Consider the following 26,763-nt stretch of genomic DNA (forward strand, 5'->3'; position numbering starts at 1 on the left):
ACCTAGTTTAAGACAATGAGTCACTACCTATGCAAAACAGACCAAAGATAAATCACAGGTGAATAAGACCTAAATGTACTAAAAACAAAACAAAGAAAGAAACAAACAAAAATTCACCAACAGACAATATCCTAAGTACCCCGGGGTCCCACTGGCCTTAGAAGAAACAAAGGCTCCACAACTCAATAAAACCAATCGCCCAGTTCTAAAATATGCATCAGTGGGTGGGAAGAATCTAGTTCACAGTCCTAAGGAAACTGTTCTAATAACTTGTTTAGTTTTCTACCTGTCAGGCCTCTAGGAGGTAGGGGACTGTTTAGCCTTAAAAAACTAGATGAATCTTAACCACTGATCCATTTACTTTTTCTGAATTAATCATTTAACATAAATGTTACCATGAAATCATAAACAAGAGAAAATGTTTAATAAAGAAATTTACTCTTACAAGTGATTCACATTCACTACTTCAAGAGTTGAGAAGAAAGCTACAAGGGGTGTGCTTTGAAACTAGATGCCTGAATGTGATACTCTGGGGGTCGGGGAAGACAATATTAAAAGTAATCATGTGGGAGTCCAGGGAAGGTGATTCTACACCTCAAATTAAACTCTTCAATAACACATAAGCAACTGTAAACAAGAGAAACAGGGCTTCATGTCTGCATTATTGCTTGGTGCAAAAGGCAAACATCCTCTTCACATTTAGAATAATTTAATTATATAGGGTATTTTAGATAAAAAATTTAGCCTTAGATGACTTCAAGTGGCTTCTCTGATTGTATCTAATGCTAAAATTTCAAGATATTTTAATAAAACTATAATAATTCAAGTTATTCCTTCCAGAATGAAAAAGGACATAGAAAAAAAATCCTGTCAGAAATCAAAAAAGTACAGATATGGACAATATATATATTTAAAGAAAGGAAAAAAGATGACAAGTAAAGACGGGCAACTGTTAAAAATGAATAAAACCCTGGTTATCTGAAGGACAATGCACTCAGAAAACACCACACATTACTTTTAAGTTGTAGATTTGGTGTCTTGTTTGAAAAACAATCCCACTGCAAATTATCTCGCAACCTTTGTCCAGAAGCCACAGTCTGTCTGAACCTTCACCTTCACCTACAGCTTTAGAATAAAGATGACTCAGTGACTAATAACGTGGCTTTCAGAGGATCCAACCCACAACTGCGTTCTTCATACTGCCTCTGGCAGCCCATTTAAACACCAGAAAGATCAAATCCAGTTTAAATTTAAAACACTCACGTCAACAGCAAAGTACAGAACATGTGTGGTACGCTAGCATTTTTCTAAGAATGGGGGAAAAATACATGTGTGGAAGTGGTTCGCATATGCTGGAAAAAGGTCTCTGGAAGAATTAACAAGAAACTATTGATAGTAGCTTGTCTTTTTAAGGGGGTAGGATGGCAGTGGGGAAAATAGAAACTGAGGTTAGGAGAGTTCCCATGTCTATCTCTGTACACTTTTTGAAGCTTCTATCATGTATTGAATTACCCAATCAAGAAAATTAATTTAAAACCCATTAATCTAAAGACCTCATGTTTGGAAGCATCTAGCATGCTATTATGCAGGTGATCCAAATGGAAAGGTGACTGGGCTATTTTAACAATATATTTTACAGCTTTGAGAAAACTTGTCTTGAAGATTTGAAACTATCATATTGGACTTGGCAGTAAGTCTCTCATCTGTCTTTCCAGATCAAGACTCAAGCAGGGGCCAAGTCACACATGTCAATAAAACCCATTAGAAGGAGAGGCTTTTAAGAAAACAATTCCTGGCCGGGCGCGGTGGCTCAAGCCTGTAATCCCAGCACTTTGGGAGGCCGAGGCGAGTGGATCATGAGGTCAAGAGATCGAGACCATCCTGGTCAACATGGTGAAACCCCGTCTCTACTAAAAACTACAAAAAATTAGCTGGGCATGGTGGCACGTGCCTGTAATCCCAGCTACTCAGGAGGCTGAGGCAGGAGAATTGCCTGAACCCAGGAGGCGGAGGTTGCGGTGAGCCGAGATCGCGCCATTGCACTCCAGCCTGGGTAACAAGAGCGAAACTCCGTCTCAAAAAAAAAAAAAAAAAAGAAAAAAGAAAAAGAAAACAATTCCTTTACCTCAGCAAACAGTCACAGAAAGAAAGCCTTCATCAGATTACAGTCAACAACTCCATAAAACATTAGTTTACCTGGCAAGAAAATAATTCCCTACCAATTAAAAACCAAGCAAACAACCCCTGTTTGCATTAGACTAGAGGAAAATGAGAGGATCTGATAAGAGCTCATTTCTTTGAACTTGCCATCAAGAATGGGAATCAGGATACTTGGTTTCTATTCTTTTCTTTCAGATGGTCTCACTCTGTCATCCAGGCTGAACTGCAGTGGTGTGAACACGGCTTACTGCAGCCTCAGCCTCCTGGGATCAAGTGATCCTCTTGCCTCAGTTTCCTTTGTAGCTGGGATTATAGGTGCATGCTAATGTCCAGCTAATTTTTTAATCTTTTTGTAAACACGGGGTCTCACTATGTTGCCCAAGCTAGTCTCAAATGCCTAGGCTCAAGCAATCCTCCCTTCTTGGCCTCCCAAAATGCTAGGATTACAGGCGTGAGCCACTAACCCAGGCCAGTTTCTAATTTTAGGGACAGAACTAAAGATTTTAAAGATCTCTTCCAGCTGTAGGATTCTTGGACACTAATTCTCATGACTGTTTCCAAGACAACTAATGTAACCGCCAAACCAGCTAAGGAGTAAAGTAAGGTGCTCCCTTACATTAAAAAAACACAAAAGTAAAAAACTTAACTGTTAAAGCAAAAAATGCAAAAAGATCCAGAAACGGAAACGAGGATGGAAGTCGGAAGATATTTCCCTTGTTTTATCTTCCTCACATTTTGACATGTTGTAAGCCAAAGTGTTATTTTCAGTAACAAACTCCTTTGAACAATTTTTAATTAATTAATTATTATTTTATTTTATTTTATTTTTTTTGAGACGGTGTCTCACTCTGCCGCCCAGGCTGGAGTGCAGTCGCGCAATCTTGGCTCACTACAACCTCCACCTTCAGAGTTCAAGCCATTCTCCTGCCTTAGCCTCCCAAGTAGCTGAGATTTCAGGCATGTGCCATCATGCCTGGCTAATTTTTGTATTTTTAGTAGAGACGGGGTTTCACCATGTTGGTCAGGCTGTTTTTCAACTCCTGACCTCAGGTGATCTGCCCACCTCGGCCTCCCGAAGTGCTGGGATTGTAGGAGTGAGCCACTGTGCTGGGCCTAAAACAGAATCTTAACTATTGAAAGCAGTTGTTTGGAAAAAAAAAAAACACGACAGAAACTTACCAAATGTGCCATAAAATCCTCTGGGTCCACAAGTCCCCACGCCATACTTCTTTAGAGATGCTAAAGCAGCTGCCTTGATTGAAGTTAAAGAATTACACTTTAATCATTTATCTTTTAGGAGTCAAAACGAACATTTCCTATTCTTTAACCCACATAATTCGTCTTCCTCCACTTTGTTGTTAGAACTATGACAACTCTAACAGAATATAAAGACAAGACAGATGTAAAGACAGAGGTATGATTTAAAACATGGAAAAGTTATATTAGCATATTAGCCTGATTCTCAAAACCAGTTAACTTTTCTGCATTTGAGGGCCTAAGTCTTTCCTGTAAAATGCTTGTTGGCCCACAATCCCAATAGGAGAGACAGCAATTTCCTAAACCCTTCTCCAACTATTCCCCAGGTCTGGCCTGTTCAGATCTGTGGTTGTTGCTCAACACTGAGCCTCAAAAGACACTCTTGTCTCCCTCTGTCTAGGTCCAGCTCACAACTCTGTAAGACAAAAAGTAATGGGAAAAACTTGCATAGCCCTTTCCAATACTCTGATTTTTTTTTTTTTTTTTTTTTTGAGACAGAGTGTTGCTCTGTTGTCCAGGCTAGAGTACAGTGGCACCATCTTGGCTCACTGTAACCTCTGCCTCCCAGGTTCAAGAGATTCTCCCACCTCAGCCTCCCCAGTAGCTGGGACTACAGGTGTGTGCCACCATGCCCAGCTAATTTTTGTAATTTTTGGTAGAGATGGGGTTTCACCATGTTGGCTAGGCTGGTCTTGAACTCCTGACCTCAAGTGATCCACCATGCCGGGCCTGCATTTGTCTTTTATGTCCAGTTTCTGAAATCGTAATGTTATCTGTCCACTTCAGCATTATGTGCTACTCACCTTAACCCTAGGATTATCCAACAATCCAAGAAAATTAAATGAGGCAAAGTTTATACATTCTTTTCCATTCACCACAATTTTGTGGCTTGGAGGGCTAGGGAAGAGATAAAGAGTGGTACATGTCAATTACACATTCACGTTACATGCTATCATATTACCTTGGTGGCAGGCACAACAACATGGTGTTGTCATCCTACCCTATCTGCATATTGATCTTTGATTTCTTGTCTTTGAAAAGTAATATCAGAGCATGGTACACTAAAATATTTTTCCACAAATTTTATTTTTAATAAACTACTTGTACTACTAAAATAAAAAAGAAAAATAAGCTAGAATTCCAAGATGAATGAATGGCAAATCTTAAATGCTTTGGTTTTAAAACTTGCTTAAGAATGAAGTTGCTACATAAAGTATCTCAGAAAAATCTCGAATAAGCTAAAGAGGAAGAAAATATAAAATAAGATCAAAGGTAAGAACAGGCAGAGTAAGTTATGATCTTGTACAGTCAAGTGACTTAAAAAGAAACGTCATCTATAGGAAACCACTAAAGAGTAAGTGGGATATGTTCCCAACGTCTAAAGTTAATGGTGGAATGCTGTTTAAGAGGAATCCTCACACTCCTGGAGAATGGGGAGAATGTGGGTGGCGGCTACACTGCAGCCGGATGTGAGCCCAGCTGGGACAGGGGAATGTGCTCCTGAGCATACTTGTGTTAAGTCCTCTGCTGATCTATACTCCAGCCATGAGCCATGCTTCAAAATCATGGGCTCAAATTATGGGTTGCAAACTGTTAAAAAGCTGTGAGACCAAGTTAGTCACAATCAGTCTATTTTAACTAGAGGAAACAGTAAAAGAAAGGAAAGTATCAGAACCATGGCACAGAGTGAATGAAGGAACTATGTATCTGTATTGGTCCAGTACTGGGTTGCTCTACAAAATGCACTGCAGCCAGAAAAGATGGAGAAACACTATACTCATTGATACCTTTTAACAGAACTGGTCATCCATAAGAAAACACAGATGCTGGGAAATCAGGAAAAGAAAAGAATGACAACTTGAAGTTAATTCATGAAAGCTGACTAACACATACAAAAGGCAAGAAGACTCCGTGAAAAGAACATGGGTTATAGAGTCTGTCAGACAGATCCTGTCTGCATTACAGCTACTGATAACTCCAGAAGCTTACGTACATCACTGACCTCCGTGATCCTCAGTTTCTTCAGCACTAAAGCAGATAGAGAACCTACTTCTCAGGGAAACTGTCACAGTATTATAAAAGTGCCTGGCCCATAAGAGGTGCTCTCTAAATATTTTATTTCTTCTTCCCTAAGGCTTCAAGGGCTTCTTTCAAATCCAGTGCCACTCACCTCCTCAACTGTACTCTGATTCCATCATGTTATTTAGGTTCCTACTTCTCAGGGTTTCCTTAAGTTTCCTAAGTCCTCCCTGATTCCATAGTCAGGTATTGCCAGTTACAAAAAGATAAACAAAACAAAACACCTAGGTAGACAACCTTATACTAAATCTGCTGTGAATGCTGAGACCACTCTATAAACACTGTTAATACACAGAAAACAAACTATTAAGAACAAGTACATCCCAAATCCCTGACAACGGCTCAAAAGCTATCAGGAGGCAGTATGATGCGATACAGGGATGCTGTTTCTGTCTAGTGATAGGAGTAGGGAAGGAACAAAGTTTCCACTGAGATACGGAAGTCTCAGATCTGTGCCCCATGCAGGCTAGCAGGAATAAGTCATAACGGACACTTGATACAGGAATCCTGGAACCTAAAATCTTACAGGGTATGCTGCAGAAGCAAGTAAAACCAACCAGAAAGTCATCTCCACAATCAAGACCTGAGAGAACTCGAAAGAGAGAAAACAACTTTCCCAGTCAAACACCACAACCTGACCATGAGTGAGAGTCAGCAGGCGAATCATACAGAAGGGCCGCCGCACAAGAATGCAAAGATGCTGGACTCTAGGAAGTGCTGAAGACCAAAAGTATAAATATAAGGAAAGGTTAAAAGGCTACTGAGAAAAGGACAGGCTGGACCGGGTGCGGTGGTTCATGCCTGTAATCCCAGCACTTTGGGAGGACGAGACGGGCAGATTACCTGAGGTCAGGAGTTCAAGGCCAGCCTGACCAACATAGTGAAACCCCATTTCTAATAACAATACAAAAAAATTAGCCGGGCATGGTGCTGCATGCCTGTAATCCCAGCTACTCAGGAAGCTGAAGCAGAATTGCTTGAACCCAGGAGGCAGAAGTTGCAGTGAGTCAAGATTGCGCCACTGCACTCCAGCCTGGGTGACAAGAGCAAAATTCTGCCTCAAAAACAAACAAACAAAACCAAGGACATGCTAAATAGTCAAACATAACTTCCAGAAATAAAATCTAAGAGCCAATAAAATTAGAAATCCAAAAGATACATTAAATGCCCCATCAGACACAACGGAAAAATGAAAAACAGAGCTGAGATTAACAAGAGATGTAAAAATATGAAACAGTGCATACTGAACATGGAGGATATGAAGGTTACAAGTACACTGAACATTAGTTCTATAGGAAAAAACTGGAGGAAAAAAGTGAGAGACAATGTTTGAACAGGTAACAGCTAAAAAAATTCCCAGAATTCATGGAAGACAGGAATTCACAGACTGAAGTAGAAAAATGAATCCCAAGGAGGATAAATGTGAATTAATTACAAGATGCATGACAGTAAAACTGTAGAATTTTACAGATAAAAAGAATTGTGAAAGCCAGTTGAAAAAAACATAAGATGAACAACAATTAGACTGACACTAGTCTCCCTAGAACAGAGGCCAGGCCACGATGCAGAAATTCTCCAAGGGCAGCAGAGAAAATAACTATCCACTTAGAACTTGTTATCCACTGACTGCCACCCAAGGAGGTAAAATAAAAACATTTCTCATTAGGAGATACAGATTACCTTCTCTGAATATCCACATAACAATCTAATAGCGAATATACTTTAGAAAGAATAGTTTTAAGCCCAAAGAAGCTGTATGGATAAAAAAATAAATACCTAAAGATCAGCAATAAGAAACTGATAAATACGTAAAGAAGGTGATTCTCAAAAATAATAATCCTGGAGGGTATAAAATAAGTAGAAGTCAAATATCAGACCAGGACATCAAGAAATGGGGAGTGGGGATGGGGAACGACTTAAGTAGAAGGAGTCTAGTAAGTCCCTGTACTGCTAATTATGGAGGAGAGGAAGATTAACTAACATTTGGGGTTCAGTGGCTCACGCCTGTAATCCCATCACTTTGGGAGGCCAAGGCGGATGGATCACTTGAGGTCTGGAGTCAGCCTGGCCAACATGGTGAAACCATGTCTCTACTAAAAATACAAAAAATATTAGCCAGGCGTGCTGGTGCATGCCTATAACCCCAGCTACTCTGGAGGCAGCAGAATCGCTTGAACCCAGGAGACGAATGCTGCAGTGAGCCGAGATGATGTCACTACACTCCAGCCTAGGCAATAGAGTGACACTGTCTCAAAAAAAAAAAAAAAAAAAAAGGGACAGGAAATACTTATGTTAAGCATGAGGGGAAGAAAAGAATAAGGGAAGTCTAATCAAGAAAACCTGATCAAGCAGAAAAAATGCAAAGAAAAAAGAGAAAAAAGAAATGAAAAATGTAAGGCCGGGAGTAGTGGCCTGTAATCCCAGCACTTCAGGAGGCTGAGGTGGGCGGATCACCTGAGGCTAGCTTGGGCAACATAGTGAAACCCCATCTCTACAAAAAAAAGTAGAAAAGTTAGTCAGACACAGTAGCATACACCTGTAGTTCCAACTACTTGGGAAGTTGAGGTGGAAGGATCACTTAAGCCTGGGAGGTAAAGGCTGCAGTGCGATTACACCACTGCACTCCAGCAAGACTCTGTCTAGAAAAAAAAAAAAAAGGTAAAAGCCTGGTATTTAGAAAGAATGTTAAGAGAAATAGCATCTACAACACATTTTTTCCTAGTTATAATCCTTGAGGTAACAGAGAGTGTGCCATGCAGGTGACATTTCAGTCTCTCATATCACTTGGGCACTCCTGTAATTATACTCCACTGCTAGTGCAAGGCACCAACAGTTGCCAACCCAACATGTATTCTCCTTTTTACACTGCCCTGGAACAAAAGACCACATCTGTCAGCTGCTCCTGAAACCAGGTATGGCCAACGTTGCCTTAACCAAGCTGACAGGGCCAGAGGGAGCCTCTTTTCTATCCATCTGCCTGCCATCCACCCTTAAGGTGACTTACAAATGGAAGTCACACACCTCAAGGGCAGAGCACCAGGATGGTAACCTGGGTCCCTGATCATCTGTGGCAGTACCTCACTGCACACTTATGAAGACCAATAAACTTCTACTTTGCTTAAGCCATGTAAGTTTGGGTTTCCTAATATATGCAGCTATACCCACTACTAATTAATTACAAAAATGATCTATAACAATGCTAAGTTTAGATGTTTTGAAGAAATCATTTTTTTAAAATAAAAAAGGTAAAATAACTTGACACAGATATTGCTCAGATTTCCCACACAATATTCCTGGGAGTGGGATTTCAAAATGAAGCTCTACACAACCAAGTAAGTGCACCTTTTAAAGACCATAACAAAAAGCAACCCTATAAGGGGTCAAGTGTAGAATCACAAATACTGAGTAAATACTGAGACTTGGGTAAAATTTTGAGGGATAGCAACATACACAGATTCAAAAAGTTATGCATCAGACAGAAGTGAAACTCACAGACTTTAAACATAAATTGTTCAATGCTTCTAATGATAAATATGGTCTCCAAGATGCCTATAAAGAATTAGAATAGCCGGGCGCGGTGGCTCAAGCCTTTAATCCCAGCACTTTGGGAGGCCGAGGCGGGTGGATCACGAGGTCAAGAGATCAAGACCATCCTGGTCAACACGGTGAAACCCCGTCTCTACTAAAAATACAAAACATTAGCTGGGCATGGTGACACGTGCCTGTAATCCCAGCTACTCAGGAGGCTGAGGCAGGAGAATTGCCTGAACCCAGGAGGCGGAGGTTGCGGTGAGCCGAGATCGTGCCATTGCACTCCAGCCTGGGTAACAAGAGCGAAACTCTGTCCCAAAAAAAAAAAAAAAAAAAAAAAAGAATTAGAATAAAACTACTGCATGGAGTAAAGTGTAGTATTTTTGAATTTATTATTTGCACAATGACATTTTAAATATATATGTGAAATTAAATTAATAAATCAAATAACATTATTTTTGCCTATTTCTTATATCCCTTTAAGTTTACATTATCAAATTGGCCAAAAAACTGTTTTAAATGTTACTGGGAAAATTGTGAATCACCTCATATTTCAGCAGATATTACTGCTTATTACACAAACGACTTAGTAACTGAAATAAATGTAAACAGAGTAAATGCTTCAGTTAAAAAATGATGATACTAGGATTATTTTTTAAATTCAGTTATGTACAAAAGAAACAACTACACACAATGCCAGTAAAACTGAAAACAAGAGTCTATCAATCCCATAACAACTAAATGAAAGCTGGTGTAGCTACACTGCTATCAGACAAATGGACTTTAAGGTAAAACATTTATCGTCGGAAATAATGAACATAGATGTAAAAATGCTGAACCCACATATACCTACTGACATACCTTCAAACTTAAAAATTTTAAAATAAAACAGAAAAGAATGAATCCACATGGTGGGTAATACTGTTATCTACGGTCTCTTTCTTTCTCATTCATTTACATATCAGACAGATATGGCTAAGACCATGAACTAACTGAATAATAATTAAAATGCTTGATGTAATGAACACAAGACACCTTGAATACAAGAAACATAATATAATTTTTTGTGATAAAGCCATGGAACATTTGCAAAATTTACAATAAATAAGACATAAAGCAAGTCTCCACAGCAGAATCATTCAGAAAAAAAGAGCAGCAGAATCATTCAGAAAAGCTATATTCAGAAAAGCTACCATCCAGAACATGTTTTCTAATTACATGGCAATAGATTATAAATTGCTGAGAAGGAGAAAACTCAAGGAAAACATTATGCTTTAGTCAAAGGAAAAAACTAAAATGAAAATTAGAAAATATTTAGGTCTGAATAACACACATAAGAAATATAGCCTACAGGCTGGGTGTGGTGGCTCTCGCCTGTAATCCCAGCACTTTGGGAGGCTGAGGCAGGTGGATCACAAGGTCAGGAGATCGAGACCATCCTGGCCAACATGAGAAACCCTAACTCTACTAAAAAAAAAAAAAAAATTGGTTGGGTGTGATGGTGCAAACCTGTAGTCCCAGCTACTTGGGAGGCTGAAGCAGGAGAATCGCTTAAACCCAGGGGAGGAGTTTGCAGTGAGCTGAGATCTCGCCACTGCACTCCAGCCTGGTGACTGGGCGAGACTCCATCTCAAAAAAACAAACAAAACAAACAAGCAAAAAACGAGTATAGTCTACAGCTGGAATAGTTCTTAGCAGGGAATTTATAGGCTTAAACACAGACAGAAAAGTTCATTAACCCTCATACACAATTTTGAAAGTTTGCAGCAAATTCATTCAGTAGCAAAACCTGTCCTAAACAGATATGAAAGTCTTTAGTGCTTTATTTCTTCTACGGAATGAAACTATTCTGGGGATGCTGCCCAGACCTCGTGAGAGTGGTCCTGTAATAAGAAATATGTACTTCATTATCTTTCAAAATCTTTTTAAAGCCTGAATTCTGAATTACACTCAGGGTTTTGGAAAGAGATTGTGAATCAGTACTAGAAAAGATTAAAAATGTAAATTAAGTGTTCAACTAAGTCAGAAAAGCAAGAGTACACCCAAGAAATATATTAATAGAAGTTAAATAACAAGCAAGAATTTCAGAAAATACAACATGATAAAGAAAAGTCATGCAATGATCTTAGATGCAGAAATGACATTTGGTAAAGTTCAACATCTATTTATAAAACTCAAATCAGAGGGGAATGGTCTCAAATTGATAAAACTATAATACCTAAAACCTACAGATATTAACTGGGAAACAACAGAGACATTACTTTTAAGAATATGAACAAAACAAGGATGCTTGGTATCTTCTTACTATTCAGCATATTACTAAAGGCCATACCAGTAAAACTGTAAGTCCAAAAATGTGAATAACAAACAAGTGTGTGTGTGCATGCACACATACACGTCTGAAAAGAGTCACATTGTTATCTGCAGGTGATACGATCACCTTACATAAAAAACGAAACCAACAAACTATTGGATTCAATACTAATACAGCTAACAAAATACAAAGTATTTACAATATCAAGAAAAATATAAAGACAGTAATAAATGATAAGATATACGATGGTCAGATGAAGGGATGGCTCAATATTTTAAAGATACTACATTTTGCCAAAATAAACTATAAACTCAATACAATCACAATTAAAATTACACTAGGATTTCTAACAGAGCTCTATAAACTTCAATAATTACATAGGCAGATACAAGTTCAGGAATGGCTAACTGAATTTAGAAATAGGGAGGTGGTGCTTCACCAGAAGAAAGCAAGTATTACAAAACCCTGTTAACAAGAGGTTTGGTACTGGAGCAAACAGGCAGAGACCAATGAAAGCATCTAGAACTCAATAGAACTGTGTGCATACGAATACCTGGAAAATGACAGCAGTTACCCCACAAACCACTAGGATTCACACAAATTTTTCTCTATGGGTAAAGTTGAACAGCCAGGTACACAGTGAATTCCAGACACAGTAAAAACCTAAAAGTTATTTTAGAAAAGATAACCACATGTGGAAGAATGTTTTTGGCACCTCAGGGTAGGAAATGGATTTCTTAACTAAGTCTCCAACCACACATACCATAAGGACAAAATGGATGCATTTGACCAAGTCAAAATTAAGAAATTTGGTTCAACGAAAGATACCAAAGACAAAGTTAACAGATGGGTGATAGAGAAGAGGTTTATTGTATTTCATTGAATCTAAGATGTCATCAATTGTATTTTATCTATCACTAAGGAAGAGAAACAGTGTCAATTAAAATACAATAATATTTTGTCATGTACAGCTTTTTAGTTTATGCTTAATGAAAAGGTCAATTATACCTTCTTAGACATAGATTTTTGTTACACTATGTTTATACTTATGAAAAGGAAAATGCAATTTTCCTTTTCTATAATTTCTTTAGCCAAGTTCTGTTCCTCTCCTTTAGGTCACTGATTCCCCAAGTTTTCATACCATATTCTACTTCTTGCTCTAGGCAGTACCTTGGCATTTCGTATGAGCATGCTCCCCTATCATATTATCTGACATGTTAACTGTCACCCAGTCTCAAGTTCTGATGCTGGAACTTTCCTATCGAACTAATCGAATAGTTTTATCATCTCTCCAATCTAATCACATTTCTAGAAAGTAAGCTGATACTACCCAAGGTAACAGGAAGTCTAACAAAGAGATCTTCAAAGCCTTTGTCATCACAGCCTCGGTGAGCCTCTGCTCTGCAGGTCTGGCCATTTCTCTGGCCATTAGTTGCCACGTTGACCAGTAGGGTACACACCTCAACTGGAGTGTTGACAGTAAGCCCGCCACCACCAGATTCACTGACACACAGGCAGTGACAATCATGTCACAAACTACCTTCCTGGCTGACAACGACTCATCAGTGACTCTGAGCAGCTTTAAGATTCATCCCCACTTCAGAGATTTTAAACTAGGAAAAAAACAGTTGTGTCTTAGAATCAACGTAATAGGGTGCTAAGTCAAAAACTAAGGATTAAAATCTACAAGGTATACAGAACCTTTGCTAATCAAAAGAAAGACTGGGAATTAAGTAGAAAAACAAGTAAAAGATTTGAAGAGGCATTCACATAAGTGAAAAACTCCAGCAGCTAAAAAGTAGATGAAATAATGCTCAAAGGCTCAAATAATAAGAAAAGCCCAAAGAAAACAGTATTGCTAAACAGAGATGTAGGGAAAGCTTGAATTCCCATATACTAACTCAGGGGACTGTACATGACATAGCAAAGTCCTACAGGAAAATTAGGTAGGCATATATCGGTATCCCATTCCTGGTTCTATGCCCCCAGAGAAATTCAATGGAATATTAAGGTTCATTAGGGAATACTAGTCACGGGATTCTTTGCGGCAGTGGGAAATGGGGGGCGGGTTAAGTGTCTATCATGAGGAAAATGGAGAAGCAAAATTTGGTGGCCCTACATAACAGAAGAATATGGAGCAGTCAAAAGAAATGAACAAGAAATACGTACAGCAACTCCACCTCTCTTTACTGACCCTGCTTTGGTATTTCTTCATACCATTTAATATCAGCTAACATTAAAACCACTTCAACCCTTGATCTCTTCTGAAACCACACTCAGAAGGCACATGCAAAATGCCTAGAAAGTTTAAAGGTCTAAATCTACCCAGACCAGAACAAAGAGAAGAGGTGACCAAATGTTGGAAACTGGAAAGCATATGGACAAGTTGTATTTGATAAGTCAAAAAGATCAGAGAGAAAGCCAAGCTTCGGCTGGCAGTAAAGCGCCGAGCAGCAATGCCTGAAACATGCTCCCTAACTGGGGCACCAGCTTCCTTTAAACATGGGAAAATGGGAAAGGCTGACAAGAGAAGGACTGGCTGGGTGCCTAAATAACAGGCAGTCATTCCCCTCCTCCACTCTGAAGAAAAACTAGAGATGTGCTCTCTGGAAAGGCTGTGTATAAACTGGAAGTCCTAAGAACGAGTGAAGGCACGGGTGCCATTCTGAAGACAAAAATTAAGTCTCAGTTACATAATAATGGTAAGACCCTGAGCCTCTTGCCTTCAACTCAGCTCTCAAATGGTGGAAAGCAGCTTTCCACCTGCAAAGTAACAGACTAGAGAACTCCTCTCCTGGGAAACACAAAGCCTAGAGAATAAAAACTATATATACTAAGTTTGGGGTCCCCTCAAATAAATGAACAAGTCCCTGTCTGATTATTCTACTGTTAAGTGCCCAGTCAAGGAGCCCACTCCATCCTCATCGCTCTAACACACAAATGGTAACTAAATGTGGTGATGGATATCTTAATTGATTGTGGACATTATTTCACAGTGTGTGTGTGTGTGTGTGTGTGTGTGTGTGTGTGTGTAAAATACATAATATATATATATAAAATCATCACATTATACACCTTGAATATTTACAACTTTTATTTAGCAATTATATCCTAATAGAGCTGAAGAAAAAGCCAAGCCCATTTTTACAGGGCTTTCAATGAGCATTTTAGTTTGTCATTCTTGAAAATAGATAGACCATTCTTACATTATGGTCAACTGATTTTCAACACAACAACTCAGAAGCGAAATAGTCTTTTCAACAAATGGTGCTAGGACAACTTGACATCCACCTGCAAAAAAGATGAAGATAGGCCTCTGCCTCACATCATACCCAAAAATTAACTCAAAATGAATTACGGACTAAACATAAAGGCAAAAACTATAAACTGTTAGAAGACAGCAAGAAGTAAATCTTCGTAACCTTAGATTAGGCCAAAGATTTTACAGATGACAAAAAAAGCACAAACAAAAGGAAAAATACGTAAGTTGAGACGTCATTAAAATAAAAAACTTTTGAATTTCAAAGATCACTATCAGAGAAGTAAAATAAAGCCCCACAGAATGAAAAAAAAATCTGCAAATCATGTATCTGTCAACGGATGAGTATTCAAAATATATAAAGGACTTTTATAATTTTAATGATAAAAAGAACCCGCAATTTAAAACAGCCAAGGGACTAAAGTAGACATTTCACCAAAGAAAATATATAAATGGCCAATGAGCAGATGAAAAGATGTTTAACAGCATTAGTTATGTGGGAAATGCAAATTAAAGCAAGATCTCACTTCCCACCTACTAGGATGGTTATAATAAAACAGAAAATAATAAGTGTTGCTGAGGATGTAAAGAAATTGTAAACCTAGGCCGGACACGGTGGCTCAAGCCTGTAATCCCAGCACTTTGGGAGGCCGAGGCGGGTGGATCACAAGGTCAAGAGATCAAGACCATCCTGGTCAACATGGTGAAACCCCGTCTCTACTAAAACTACAAAAAATTAGCTGGGCATGGTGGCGCGTGCCTGTAGTCCCAGCTACTCAGGAGGCTGAGGCAGGAGAATTGCCTGAACCCAGGAGGTGGAGGTTGCGGTGAGCCGAGATCGCGCCATTGCACTCCAGCCTGGGTAACAAGAGCGAAACTCCGTCTCAAAAAAAAAAAAAAAAAAAAAAAAAAAAAAGAAAAGAAATTATAAACCTCATATGTAGCTAGTGGGAATACAAAATGATGCAACTACTTTGGAAAACAGTTTGGGGATTCCTCAAATGTTAAACACAGAGTTATCATACGACCCAGCAATTCTACTTCTAGGTATATATCCAAGAAAAATTAAAACATATGTCCACACAAAAATGTGTATACATTATTTCATAGCACTTTTATTCATATATATTTTATTTTTTTCATATACTCTTAGGGGGGAAAAACCCAATTGTGCATCAACTGATTAACATATAAACAGAATGTGTATATCCATATACTGGAATATTATTTAGTGATAAAATGAAGTATGGATACATGCTACAATGTGGATGAGCTCTGAAAACATTATGGTAAGTGAAAGAAGCCAGAAACAAAGGCTAAGTACTGTTTATTCCTTTTAATGTGAAATGTCCAGAATACGCAAATCCATAAAAGAAGTAGATATATGACTGCCAAGGCCTGGGCAGAGGAAGGAATGGGAAGTGACTGCTACTGGCTTTGGGATTTCTTTTGGGGTGATAAAAATGTTCTGGAATTCGATGGTGGTGATGGTTGCGTAACTCTGAGAATATACTAAAAACCACTTAATTTTACACTTCAAATTGGTGGATTTTATGGTGTATAGATTATATATCAATAAAGCTGCTGTCTAAAGGAAAAAACCTTACACTTCAAAATGATGGATTTTATAATGTATAGATTATATATCAATAAGGCTGCTATTTAAAGCGAAAAAAACTTAAGTAAATTCACTTACTCTTGTGTCAACTCAGTATTGAATGTAAATAGATATTGCCTAAGTTGAAGGAAAGTAACACTCAATGTATCACTATCAACAAAACACCCTTCACTTTTCTTATAGTTTCTGCAAACAATTTACATAATGTTCTTGATTACAATAAAAATATTCTGCATATTGAAAAAAAAGAAGGGATGTTAACAATCACCAGGTATCGAGGAAGTGTCTAACAGATTAATAAAAACTGATAAAACAAACAGTATAGTGCGAAAGGGTAAAAATAAAAAATTTTAAGATGTGTAAGTTTAAAAAAAAAAAAAATCCACCTTCCATGACCATTCTCTGGAGTCTATCTGGAATATACTGTAAACGAAGAGACAGGAAATAGCCAATGCAGGAGAGAGGAAATTCTCAAGCTAATGGTGATGGGACACTCCAGGGCCACCCTGTATAGCAGCTGCTTATAACGACCAGTCAGGACTGAAGCAGGATACAGGAAGTACAAAGAAAGTGAATTCAATAGACAACTAATGTGTTTGAACATTCTGAATGGAGTTTTATACTCCTAGAGGAAAACAACACAAATCATAGACCAAAGTATAGAACCAAGCAAGTGACCAAAAATGATTAACTCTGGGGGAAAAAAAGTATCCAATAAAGAAAATACAGTCTCATAACACTGGCCCAACTAACGAGGATATTAATGAAGTCACAAAACTATAATCACTAAATTATCTAAGGACACATTATGCTACAACTGAACTCTGCCAGGAGAAAGGGCAGAGCAAGGCCACTGCACAAGCTGGGGTCATGTTAAGGTTACCCAGGGATCTATACCACAGGCACCGGGCACTTGCTGGAGGAAGAGTACCTTCCCCCAATCCACACAAAAGCATGACAGGAGCTATTCCAGGCCTGGGGACAGTGAGTGTAGGTGTGTTTTCAGAGAGCCAGTCTCAATCTCCTACAATTATTGGATGTAGTCACATGCGGCATAATGACATCTCAGTTGACAAAACGGACCACATATACAACGGTGGTCCTATAAGATTATAACACTGTATTTTTACTGTACTATTTTTTTTTTTTTAAAGACAGGGTCCGGCTCTGTTGCCCAGGCTGGAGGGCAGTGGCGCAATTTCAGCTCATTGCAACGTCCGTCTGCTGGGCTCGAGCCATCCTCCTACGACATCCACCCAAGTAGCTGGGACTACGGGCCTACACCACCACACCTAGCCAATCTTTTGCATTGTTTGGTAGAGATGGGTTTCGTCCTGTTGCCCAGGCTGGTCTCAAATTCCTGGGCTCAAGGGACCCGCCCACCTTAGCCTCCCAAAGTGCTGAGATTACAGGCATGAGCCACCATGCCTGGCCCTACTGTACCTTCTCTATACTTAAATATATTTAGATATACAAATATAATTTTATTACAAGTACTAGAGTATTCAGTAGAGTGACATGCTGTATAGTTTGTAACCCAGGAGCAATAGGCTGTACTATATAGTCTAGGTGTGTACCAGGTTACACCATCTAGGTCTATGTAAGTCCACTCTACGATGCTTACACAACAATGGAATTACCTAACACATTTCTCAAAATGTATTCCCGTCATTAAGCAATGCATAACTGTAACAAAAACTGGGGAAAAAAAATAAGAAGAAAATAAAGAATAACAAAAGCAAGTTTCTTTAGAAAAAAAAAAGAAGGTAAATACCAGACAAAGAGCTAAAGAAATAGAAAGCTGTTACTTCTAAAGAGTGAAAATCTGGGTTGAGAATCGGCGGCATAGTAGACTGTGGTTTTTCTCACAAAAATTTTAAATTTAAATATGCATAAGTAATTAAAAGAACCTATCAGCCGGGCATGGTGGCTCATGTCTATAATCCCAGCACTTTGGGAAGGTGAGGTGGGTGGAACACGTGAGGTCAGGAGTTCCAGACCAGCCTGGTCAACATGGCAAAACCCCATCTCTACTAAAAAATTACAAAAATTAGCCAGGTATGGTGGTATACGCCCATAATCCCAGCTACTTGGGAGGCTGAGGCAGGAGAATCGCTTGAACCTGGGAGGCAGAGGTTGCAGTTGGCCAAGATTGTGCCACTGCACTCCAGCCTTGGCAATGGAGTAAGACTGTCTCAAAAAAGAAAAGTATCAGTAAAATGTGATACAGCAACTGATTAGAAAAGTCATGATTATAGAAAGAGATGCAGAAAACATATTTCTCATAATACTCTGATTTAAGAAACTATCAAAATGTTTCCTTTAGTATACTAAGAAAAGCAAAAGAATATCTGTAATTTAATATAGGTTATCTCTTAAAAGCCACCTGTTACAGGAAAAGAAGACCGTCATCACCCCTCCTATTCAGCATCGAAGGAAAAGTAGCCTAGCCAGTGCATTAAGACAAGGAACAAGAAAAAAAAGATGCATCTCACAATAGAAACAAAACCTCTCTGGTACCTAGATATAAATCTATTAAAAGATATGCAATGTCAATTTCCCATCTGTGATGCTGCACTATAGTTATGCAGGACATTACCATTGGGGGAAAGTAGGTAAAGGACATTAGGAATCTCACTGAATTAATTCTTACAGCTGTATGTCAATCTATAAATATTTCCAAATAAAAAGTAGAAACAAAAAGGTAACTCTTTATGACAACAACTTTACGGTAAAAAATAAAAGACCCAAGTATACAAGCAATATATACCATGTAAACAGGTACTGAGATTAAGTATCAGCAAGATACCAAGCCTCCTAAATTAATCCATAAATTCAGCACACTTCTAATCAAAACCCAAACACATTTTTTTGGTCAAATATGATCACCTAAACCTAAACTCACAGCAAAGAAGGGTCAAGAATAGCTGAGACAATTTTGAAGAACACAGAAGTAGAAAGACACTCTAATCAATGTTTATTATAAAGCTGTGGTATTAATATGAATGAGTCTCTGGTACATGGAGATACATGTATATCCCAATAATAAAAATAAAAGCCAGAACAGATCCTTTAGAAGGGAATTTGGCATACCAAAGAAGGAAGATTTTCAAGCAGTAGGTAAACACTGGATTATTCAACTAATAATGCTGGGACAACTGACCATCATATGGAAAACAATCACCTTAGACCTTTAGGGTAGGAAAGGAGTCCCTAAGACCTCAACAGACCAAACTATAGGAGATTGTTAAGTCTGATTTCAGAATATGTAAAACTCTTATAAGACTAAAGAGATCTACAGAAGTGAAGAATAAGAAGTGAAGAATAAAAGCTCCTCTTTGATAAGATCAGAATTAGAATATACTCAGGAAAATATCTTGCGTCACATTTTAAAATAAAAAAAACTGAGTATTTTCACAGCAACGGGCATATATGGTAAAATTATAAACATAAGCAAAGGAAAGACAATCATCACCAACTTCAAGACAGTGGTTATGTGTTTGAGAAGCAAGAGTAAGTGATGGATGAGAAGGGATTTCTTAAGATGTATTCGCAATATTGTATCTATCTGTAAAATTAAGTTTGAAGTAAAGATAGCAAAATGTTAATGTCTATTAATTCTGGGTGGTGGGTATACATAGGTGTCCAATACCAATTTTCTGTATTCTTAAAATATTTCTTAATTAATGAAAATACATACAATACAGCAAAGATGGCCAAGAAAATAAAAAGTAAAAAATAGATGAGACACTAGAAGCAAGGAGGGAAGAGGTGCAAGTGAGTGGAAATTCCATAATTTATACCGCATGGGTCAACAGGTGTTGTTTATAGTTGATGAATCAGAAAACAGGGGTTAAGCATACTACAGTATCTAGAATTATGAAGGTAACCTGCAACAGATTTAAAATCAGAAAACCACCAGGTGAGTAAAAAGGAGTCTGTTGCTTTTCAAGTATTTGACCATTTGAAATATTAACACATGTGCATTAGTTTGCAAATATATTTATTTATTTATATTATATATATATATTTATTTTTTTTTTTTTTTTTTGGGGGGGGGAGGGCAAACATTAATGCTTAAATTGGAGACTTTAAAAAATTCCTCTATCATCCCTAGAATAAATTTAAAATCAGGAGCTAAAGCTGTTACTCCCGGGAATTTCTAAATGTTTTGTTTCAAATAAAAAAGGAATACTATATATAAAGCACTATATACAGCAGGTTACTACAAGAAACCCCATACAAGTAAGTACTTCAAGTAGCAAAATCAATTTACCCTGAAACGATGTTGTAGTTAAGGGCGGGATGGTCTTTCGGGACAGGAGGAACAAGAGGTTCTGGTTGCCACTCTTCAATCAGTTCTTCCTTTTCCTACAGGAGAAAAAGGGTTAAAATATAGTGCAGGGCGAGTCACTTTACATCAACTTCAGCAATATCGAAACTGTGTTGTAATGGAAAAATCGCAGTGAATACACTGCTAGAAATACCATGTCTAGTTGTGGCTAGAATAAAAACAGAATCACTTGTGAGTTTTGGGCACCACCCTCACCTCTTTTCTTATCACTCACTAGAGGCTCTTTTCCATGTAGTTTTGTGGATGACCTGACAATTCATGAAAATTTTACTTCTATGTTCAGGATTTTTTTTTCCTTTACCATACACAACACATCAAAATTTGATCTGAGGTAGGTGTGGGTAGGATTCTTTTCTACTCTGACTCTCCTTTAAGAAGACCACAGGGGAAACTTTCACACTTCAGAAATAGTTGTGCTATTCTGCAGCAACTCACACAACCCTCACTCATATCAACATTCAAACTCCAGTAGCTGCTCATGCTTCCCTCTAACCATCTATTTCCAAGACTGCTGTTTACTCCTAGCAAAATCCAAGACCATAATATGCTCTGCATTTGGGTACTGACTTTATTGCTAGATTTCCCCATATTTTGCCTACCCTGATATTTCACTCCCCTTGATTTCCTTACATTACAGAAAATGTTTTAACACACATAGTTGAGCCACCACAAATCCTTTCTGGAAAGACATAGCAACTATAATCCCATACCCAATAATGAAACAGATTTAATTTCTTACCTTGACTGTAAGATCAGATCGTTCTTGTAATTTGTAAGTCTTAGAGAAAAGAAGTCTGATTATCCAGAGTATTAGAATCCCTTCCAAAATAAGATGGTAAGCAGGAGCCTAAGAGTGAGTAAAAAACAAATAAGAAATGAAACATACACTTCTAAAATCTGCACATAAAATTTACCACACCTGCATATACTGCCCCTCATGACTTTTAGCCTATTAATTCTTACTACTTACTTTCAAAGCTCCCTTAATTTCTATTTACTCCTTTCCCCAATTCTAATGGCAGGCAATTTCTCCTTGAAAAACCCCTAATATTTTTGGCTTTTAAAACTTCTTTGGGAATAAAAATTAAAACTAAAAAAAATAAAATCTAACACAGAATCTCAATATTTAAAATAATATCAACTATCAGATTATTTAATTTCAGTGCTTATTTCTTTTTTGGGGTCACCATAAAAGACTACTCAAATTCTATATTCAATGTGCATAAGAATTGGGAGTAAGAAGTTTCTCTTTAGGATGAGTTTTAAAATTTGCTGATCCCCCTGAATACAATTCATTTATGAATAAATCTAAATACCCTTTTAGTTTTCTCAATAGTTAGATTCCAGCAGGCAAACATCTGCCCAAGCCACTAGTTAGAGCCCACTCCACAAATAAATCACCCTAAGAAAAGTTGAGAAACTAACCAGTGAATTAATAAAAATCACAAACACCACTTCTTTTCCTCCCCAGGAAATGTTACTTACAGTTCTCCCAAGTCTCCCTGCTGGACAATTTTGAAATATGAAGTTATACTACCTCAGTCTTCAAAATGGGAACAACATTTAACAGAAAATCCATTTCTTAAAAATATCATATATAAAAAAAGATCATTCAATTTTAGTGGTTCATTTTAGGTCAGTCTAACCTAATACTGGACATCACTTAATATATGAGGATAACAGAGAGTCACATCTGCTCCCTCTGCTATGTTTCAAGATAAAATTCCCAATATGTCTTGCAATGGAAACACCATCATTACCCCTGCCAGTAGACAGTGATATTAAGTTTTGGTAATATTAAATCATCAAAAGTAACGTGAAATTCACTTGAAATAAATGTAAGCTCTATAAGCACTGGGACTTTTGCCTGTTTGTTCACTGCACTATTACTAGCATCTAGATCTGTGTGGTCCAACATGGACAGTCACTAGTTACATGTGGCTATTTAAGTTTTAAAAATTCAGTTCCAGCTAGGCATGGTGGCTTATGCCTGTAACTCCAGCATTTTGGGAGGCTGAAGCAGGAGGACTGCTTGAGGCCAGGAGTTCAAGATCGACCTGGGCAACATAGTAAGACCTCCCTCTCTACTACAAAAAAAAAAAAAAAAAAAAAAAAAAGATTAACTGGGTGTGGTGGTATGTGGTCCCAGCTACTGGGGAGTCTGAGGTGGGAGGATCGCTTAAGTCTGGGAGGTCAGGGCAGCAGTGAGCTGATTGCGCCACTGCACTCCACCCTGGGCGACAGAGTGAAACCCTGTCTAAAAAAAATAAAATAAGTTCCTAATGAATAACTCAGACAAGATTCGGAAAGCTCTGAGGGACAGCGCGGGGAATCTCATAAACGAATGAACACTAAGACTGACATTCTGGTTTCATATTATCTTATGTATCTGAAGTAACTAGCCTTTCAAAAAAACTCAACTATTCTTCCTTTAAAAATCTACAGCAGGATGCGGTGACTCACGCCTGTAATCCCAGCAATTTGGGAGGCCGAGGCGAGCGGATCACCTGAGGTCGGGAGTTTGAGACCAGTCTGACCAACATGAAGAAACCCCGTCTCTACTAAAAATACAAAATTAGCCAGGCGTGGTGGCACATGCCTCTAATTCCAGCTACTCGGTAGACTGAGGCAGGAATCGCTTGAACCCGGGAGGCGGAGGTTGTGGTGAGCTGAGATTGCGCCGAGCTGAGATTGCGCCATTGTACTCTAGCTTGGACAACAAGAGTGAAACTCCATCTCAATAAATTAATAAATAAAAATAAAAATCTACTAAACTCATTGTATCTTTGTAAGACAGAAAACTGATGTACATGGAAGAATGGCAATTGATTTACAAATCCCAAATAAATTGGTTTCGACAAAAACAAACTCCAATTTATTACAATTCTATTTCCCAATTAACTGTTCATAGTTCCAAGGAACTGACTTCCTTAAGACCTTCCCAGAGGAAGGTTTTCCACTCATTTTCACCACTCTTTTTTATCGAACGTCTAACTGTTTTTTGCAGACCTGTCTCCTGCATCCTCTTACATGCGTTCTTTTCCCGATCCTCGAGGGGACCCGGAGCATAAGAACTCAAACCAAGACCCTCGGTCTCAGCCCGGCCCGTTGCTCCCTATACTCAGCCGCTGGGACTAGAAGATCCCGGCACTCCTTCCAGCAAGAGAACCCGAGTCTTGGCGTAACAGAGCCAGTCCCGCTGAGGTCTCAGGCCATAAATCCACACACGCAGTCCCAACCTCCCCAGGCCCAGGTGAAGTCGCGGGCCGCTCACAGCGGGGAACCCACCTCGTAGAGCGCCTGTACCATCTCCACCAGCACCCATTGCTCCGTGGCGGTCGCCATAGTTAGCCGCTGGGGATTCCTTCCGGAAGGCGGGTCACAAACGCGTCCTAAAAGTGCGCGTCGCTGCTCAGTGACGTCTTCGCCTCTGCGGAGGGCGGGGCGGCGGAGCGCTGGGCACCGCCTCCTCTCACTTGCGCACTGGTTGACGGGAGGCTGGGCGGGGTCGGGTGGGAAGCAGGAAAGTTTCTCCAGGAATTGTTTACCTTACGTCCATTACGCCCCCTGCTGGATTCGGGATGGAGAGAGTAGACCCTTGCCCTTGGCTATCAGCTGGGTGCAGAGGGTTAAAATGACTGCAATACGTTTACTTTTTTTTTTTTTTAAGATGGAGTTTCGCTCTTTGTTGCCCAGGCTGGAGTGCAATGGCGCGATCTCCGCTCACCGCAACCTCTGCCGCCCCGGTTCAAGCAATTCTCCTGCCTCAGCCTCCCCGGTAGCTGGGACTACAGGTATGCCCGGCTAATTTTTTTTTTTTTTTTTGGTAGTATTTTTAGTAGAAACAGGGTTTTACCATGTTAGCCAGGATGGTCTCCATCTTCTGACCTCGTGATCTGCCCGCCTCAGCCTCCCAAAGTGCTAGGATTACAAGTGTGAGCTACTGCGCCGACCAATACCTTTACTTTTAATAACATAAGGCTGGATATCTTTGTGGCAGCTTCTATAAGAGAATGCAGCTGCCATATAGAAAGATCACCTAGGAACCACACAGAGTAAGAAAGAGATGACTGAAGGTCCCCAGCCGCCCCAGCCCTTGGCTGTTTGAGTCTTACTGGTCCAGGTACCAGACATGTGAGGGATGACACCTTTAAGGTGGCCCGAGTTCCAGCAGCCATCCAGTTACGGCCACTGAGAGACCCTGAGTGAGGTATGCCTAGCTAAGCCCAGTTGACAGCCAAATGTGTCAGCAAAATAAACGATTGTTATTGTTCTAAGCCACTGTTTTGGCATTGTTATGCAGCAGTAGACCACTGGAAGGAATACACCATGGGTTTGCTTGATTTTGCACTTTTCTTGGCCTCTGCAACAGGTTCTTAGGGCTGCTGTAACACGTGATTACAAACTGGGTGCCTTGAAACACAGAGATTTATTCTCTCACGTTTCTGGAGGTCAGATGTACAGAATTAAGATGTTGACAGGGCTATATTCCTCCCAAGGCTCTGGGGAGAAGACTTTTTTGCCTTTTCCAGCAAGAGCCTTAACTTAGTTACATCTGCAAAGAACCTTTTTCCAAATAGGCTATGTTCCCAGGTTCTAATCCCTGATTCGAATATTAACATGTCTTTTTGGGGTCCACCATTTAATCTACTGTAGTATCTGACCTCTGGCCTTCCAAATTCACACCGGCCTCATATGCAAAATACGTTCATTCCACCTCAACATCTCCAAAGGTCTTAACTCTCATCCAAATACCACAAAAATTAGTTCAAAGAGTCCCACACAGTAACACGTAAATAATCTAATAATCAAGTATAGGTGAGCCTATGGGTATGAGCTATGTAAGAGCAAAATTCCTCTGCATCTGTTAACTCATGAGACTAGAAAACAAGATATCTGCTTCCAAAACACAAAGGTGGGCCATGTATGTGATAGACAATTTCACTGCGAAGGGGACAAAATAGAAGGAATCAAAGTGTCATCAGTCTCAAGCAAGTTAGAAATCCAACAAGGCAAATTTATTTGGTTTCAAGGTCTGGCAATAGTCTTCTGTGGCTTGAAGCTGTGTCCTTTGGGCCCACGGCTTCACAGGCCTCTTTGCTCATGGCAGCTTGGTAGGTCTCTGCTCTTGAACCTTCAGCCTCTATCCCCTGTACCCATGACTCTGTCCTTAGTCATTCTTCCTTTTTCTTGAAAGGCAGTGGATGCTAACACCTGAGTGATTCTATCAGTCCTCTTCTTGCTTGAGGAATTTTGCATAACTGACAGCCTCTCTTTCACTTTGTCCTGTCTCAGTCTCTTCAGGCCAAACTGACAGTGTTTCTTCTGATACAACCTTCTCAAGAACTTTTGAGGCTCCCATGTATGTCATAAGGATCCATGTCATTAGATAAAAGAACCCCCACAGATCTTTCCTGGATAACACTGGATCTATCCCTGGATCTGTGAGATAATTGAGGGATCTATCAGCTATATAGCAGATCTCTTCAGCACAATATTGTCTAGGCATACCCTTGACCCTCTCTCCAGGGTATGCTTTCCCAACAGTGAATTTCCCAGTTTTAGCACCTTTTGCAATCTGAAACTCCCAGTCAACAAGTGTTGTTTCTTTTTGCTTGACAGGTCCTTCATCAATTTTCTTCTTTCCTTTTATGTTTTATTACAAACAACATGAAAAAACCAGGCCACACCTTCAACACTTTGCTTAGAAATCTCCTCAGCTAAATATCATTGCCTAGAAATTCTGCTGTCCACCTAACTAGAGGACACAATTCATCCAAGTTCTTTGCTACTATGTCACAAGGGTCACTTTGCCTTCAGTTTCCAATAACATGTCCCTCATTTCCTTCTTAGCCTTCAACTCAAACCACCTTTAACATCCATAGTCCTACTAATGTTTGTTCATGATGAGGTATACATTTCTAAGATGGTGGAAGAATTCTCTACCATGCTCTTCACTTCCTTATGTCCCCTCATCAGAATTGCCTTTAAAATCCATAACTCCACTGAGAGTCTCTTCAAGAAAGTCTATAATTTTTCTCTCAAGTACCTCAAAAACCACCCAACCTCTATTTATTACTCAGTTCCAAAATTACTTCCACAATTTGGGGTATTTATTACAGCAGCACCCACTTCCTGGTACCAAAATCTGTATTAGTTTTCTGGTGCTGCCATAACAAATTGCCACAAAC

General features: G+C 39.1%; 1 protein-coding gene across 4 annotated transcripts in view; it reads right to left on the reverse strand.

The window, feature by feature from the left end:
* Window positions 1-24,229, reverse strand: part of SPTLC1 (serine palmitoyltransferase long chain base subunit 1) — a 62,014-nt gene extending 37,785 nt beyond the window's left edge. The window contains exons 1-5 of one of the 4 annotated variants that reach the window (XM_032260464.1): window positions 23,861-24,229; window positions 21,312-21,419; window positions 20,495-20,589; window positions 4,221-4,314; window positions 3,340-3,412 (exon numbers count right to left, since the gene is read on the reverse strand). In XM_032260464.1, coding sequence (XP_032116355.1) covers window positions 3,340-3,412; window positions 4,221-4,314; window positions 20,495-20,589; window positions 21,312-21,419; window positions 23,861-23,917 — 427 coding nt within the window. In that variant the 5' untranslated portion in view covers window positions 23,918-24,229. Of the gene's footprint in view, window positions 1-3,339; window positions 3,413-4,220; window positions 4,315-20,494; window positions 20,590-21,311; window positions 21,420-23,581 lie in introns of all 4 variants that reach the window. The other 3 variants (XM_032260465.1, XM_032260463.1, XM_032260466.1) reach the window with 3 other exon arrangements.
* Window positions 24,230-26,763: the final 2,534 nt, after the last annotated feature.

This window comes from Sapajus apella, unplaced genomic scaffold, assembly GCF_009761245.1.
Source record: "Sapajus apella isolate SASKATOON/1434 unplaced genomic scaffold, GSC_monkey_1.0 scaffold118, whole genome shotgun sequence".
Lineage (NCBI taxonomy): Eukaryota > Metazoa > Chordata > Mammalia > Primates > Cebidae > Sapajus > Sapajus apella.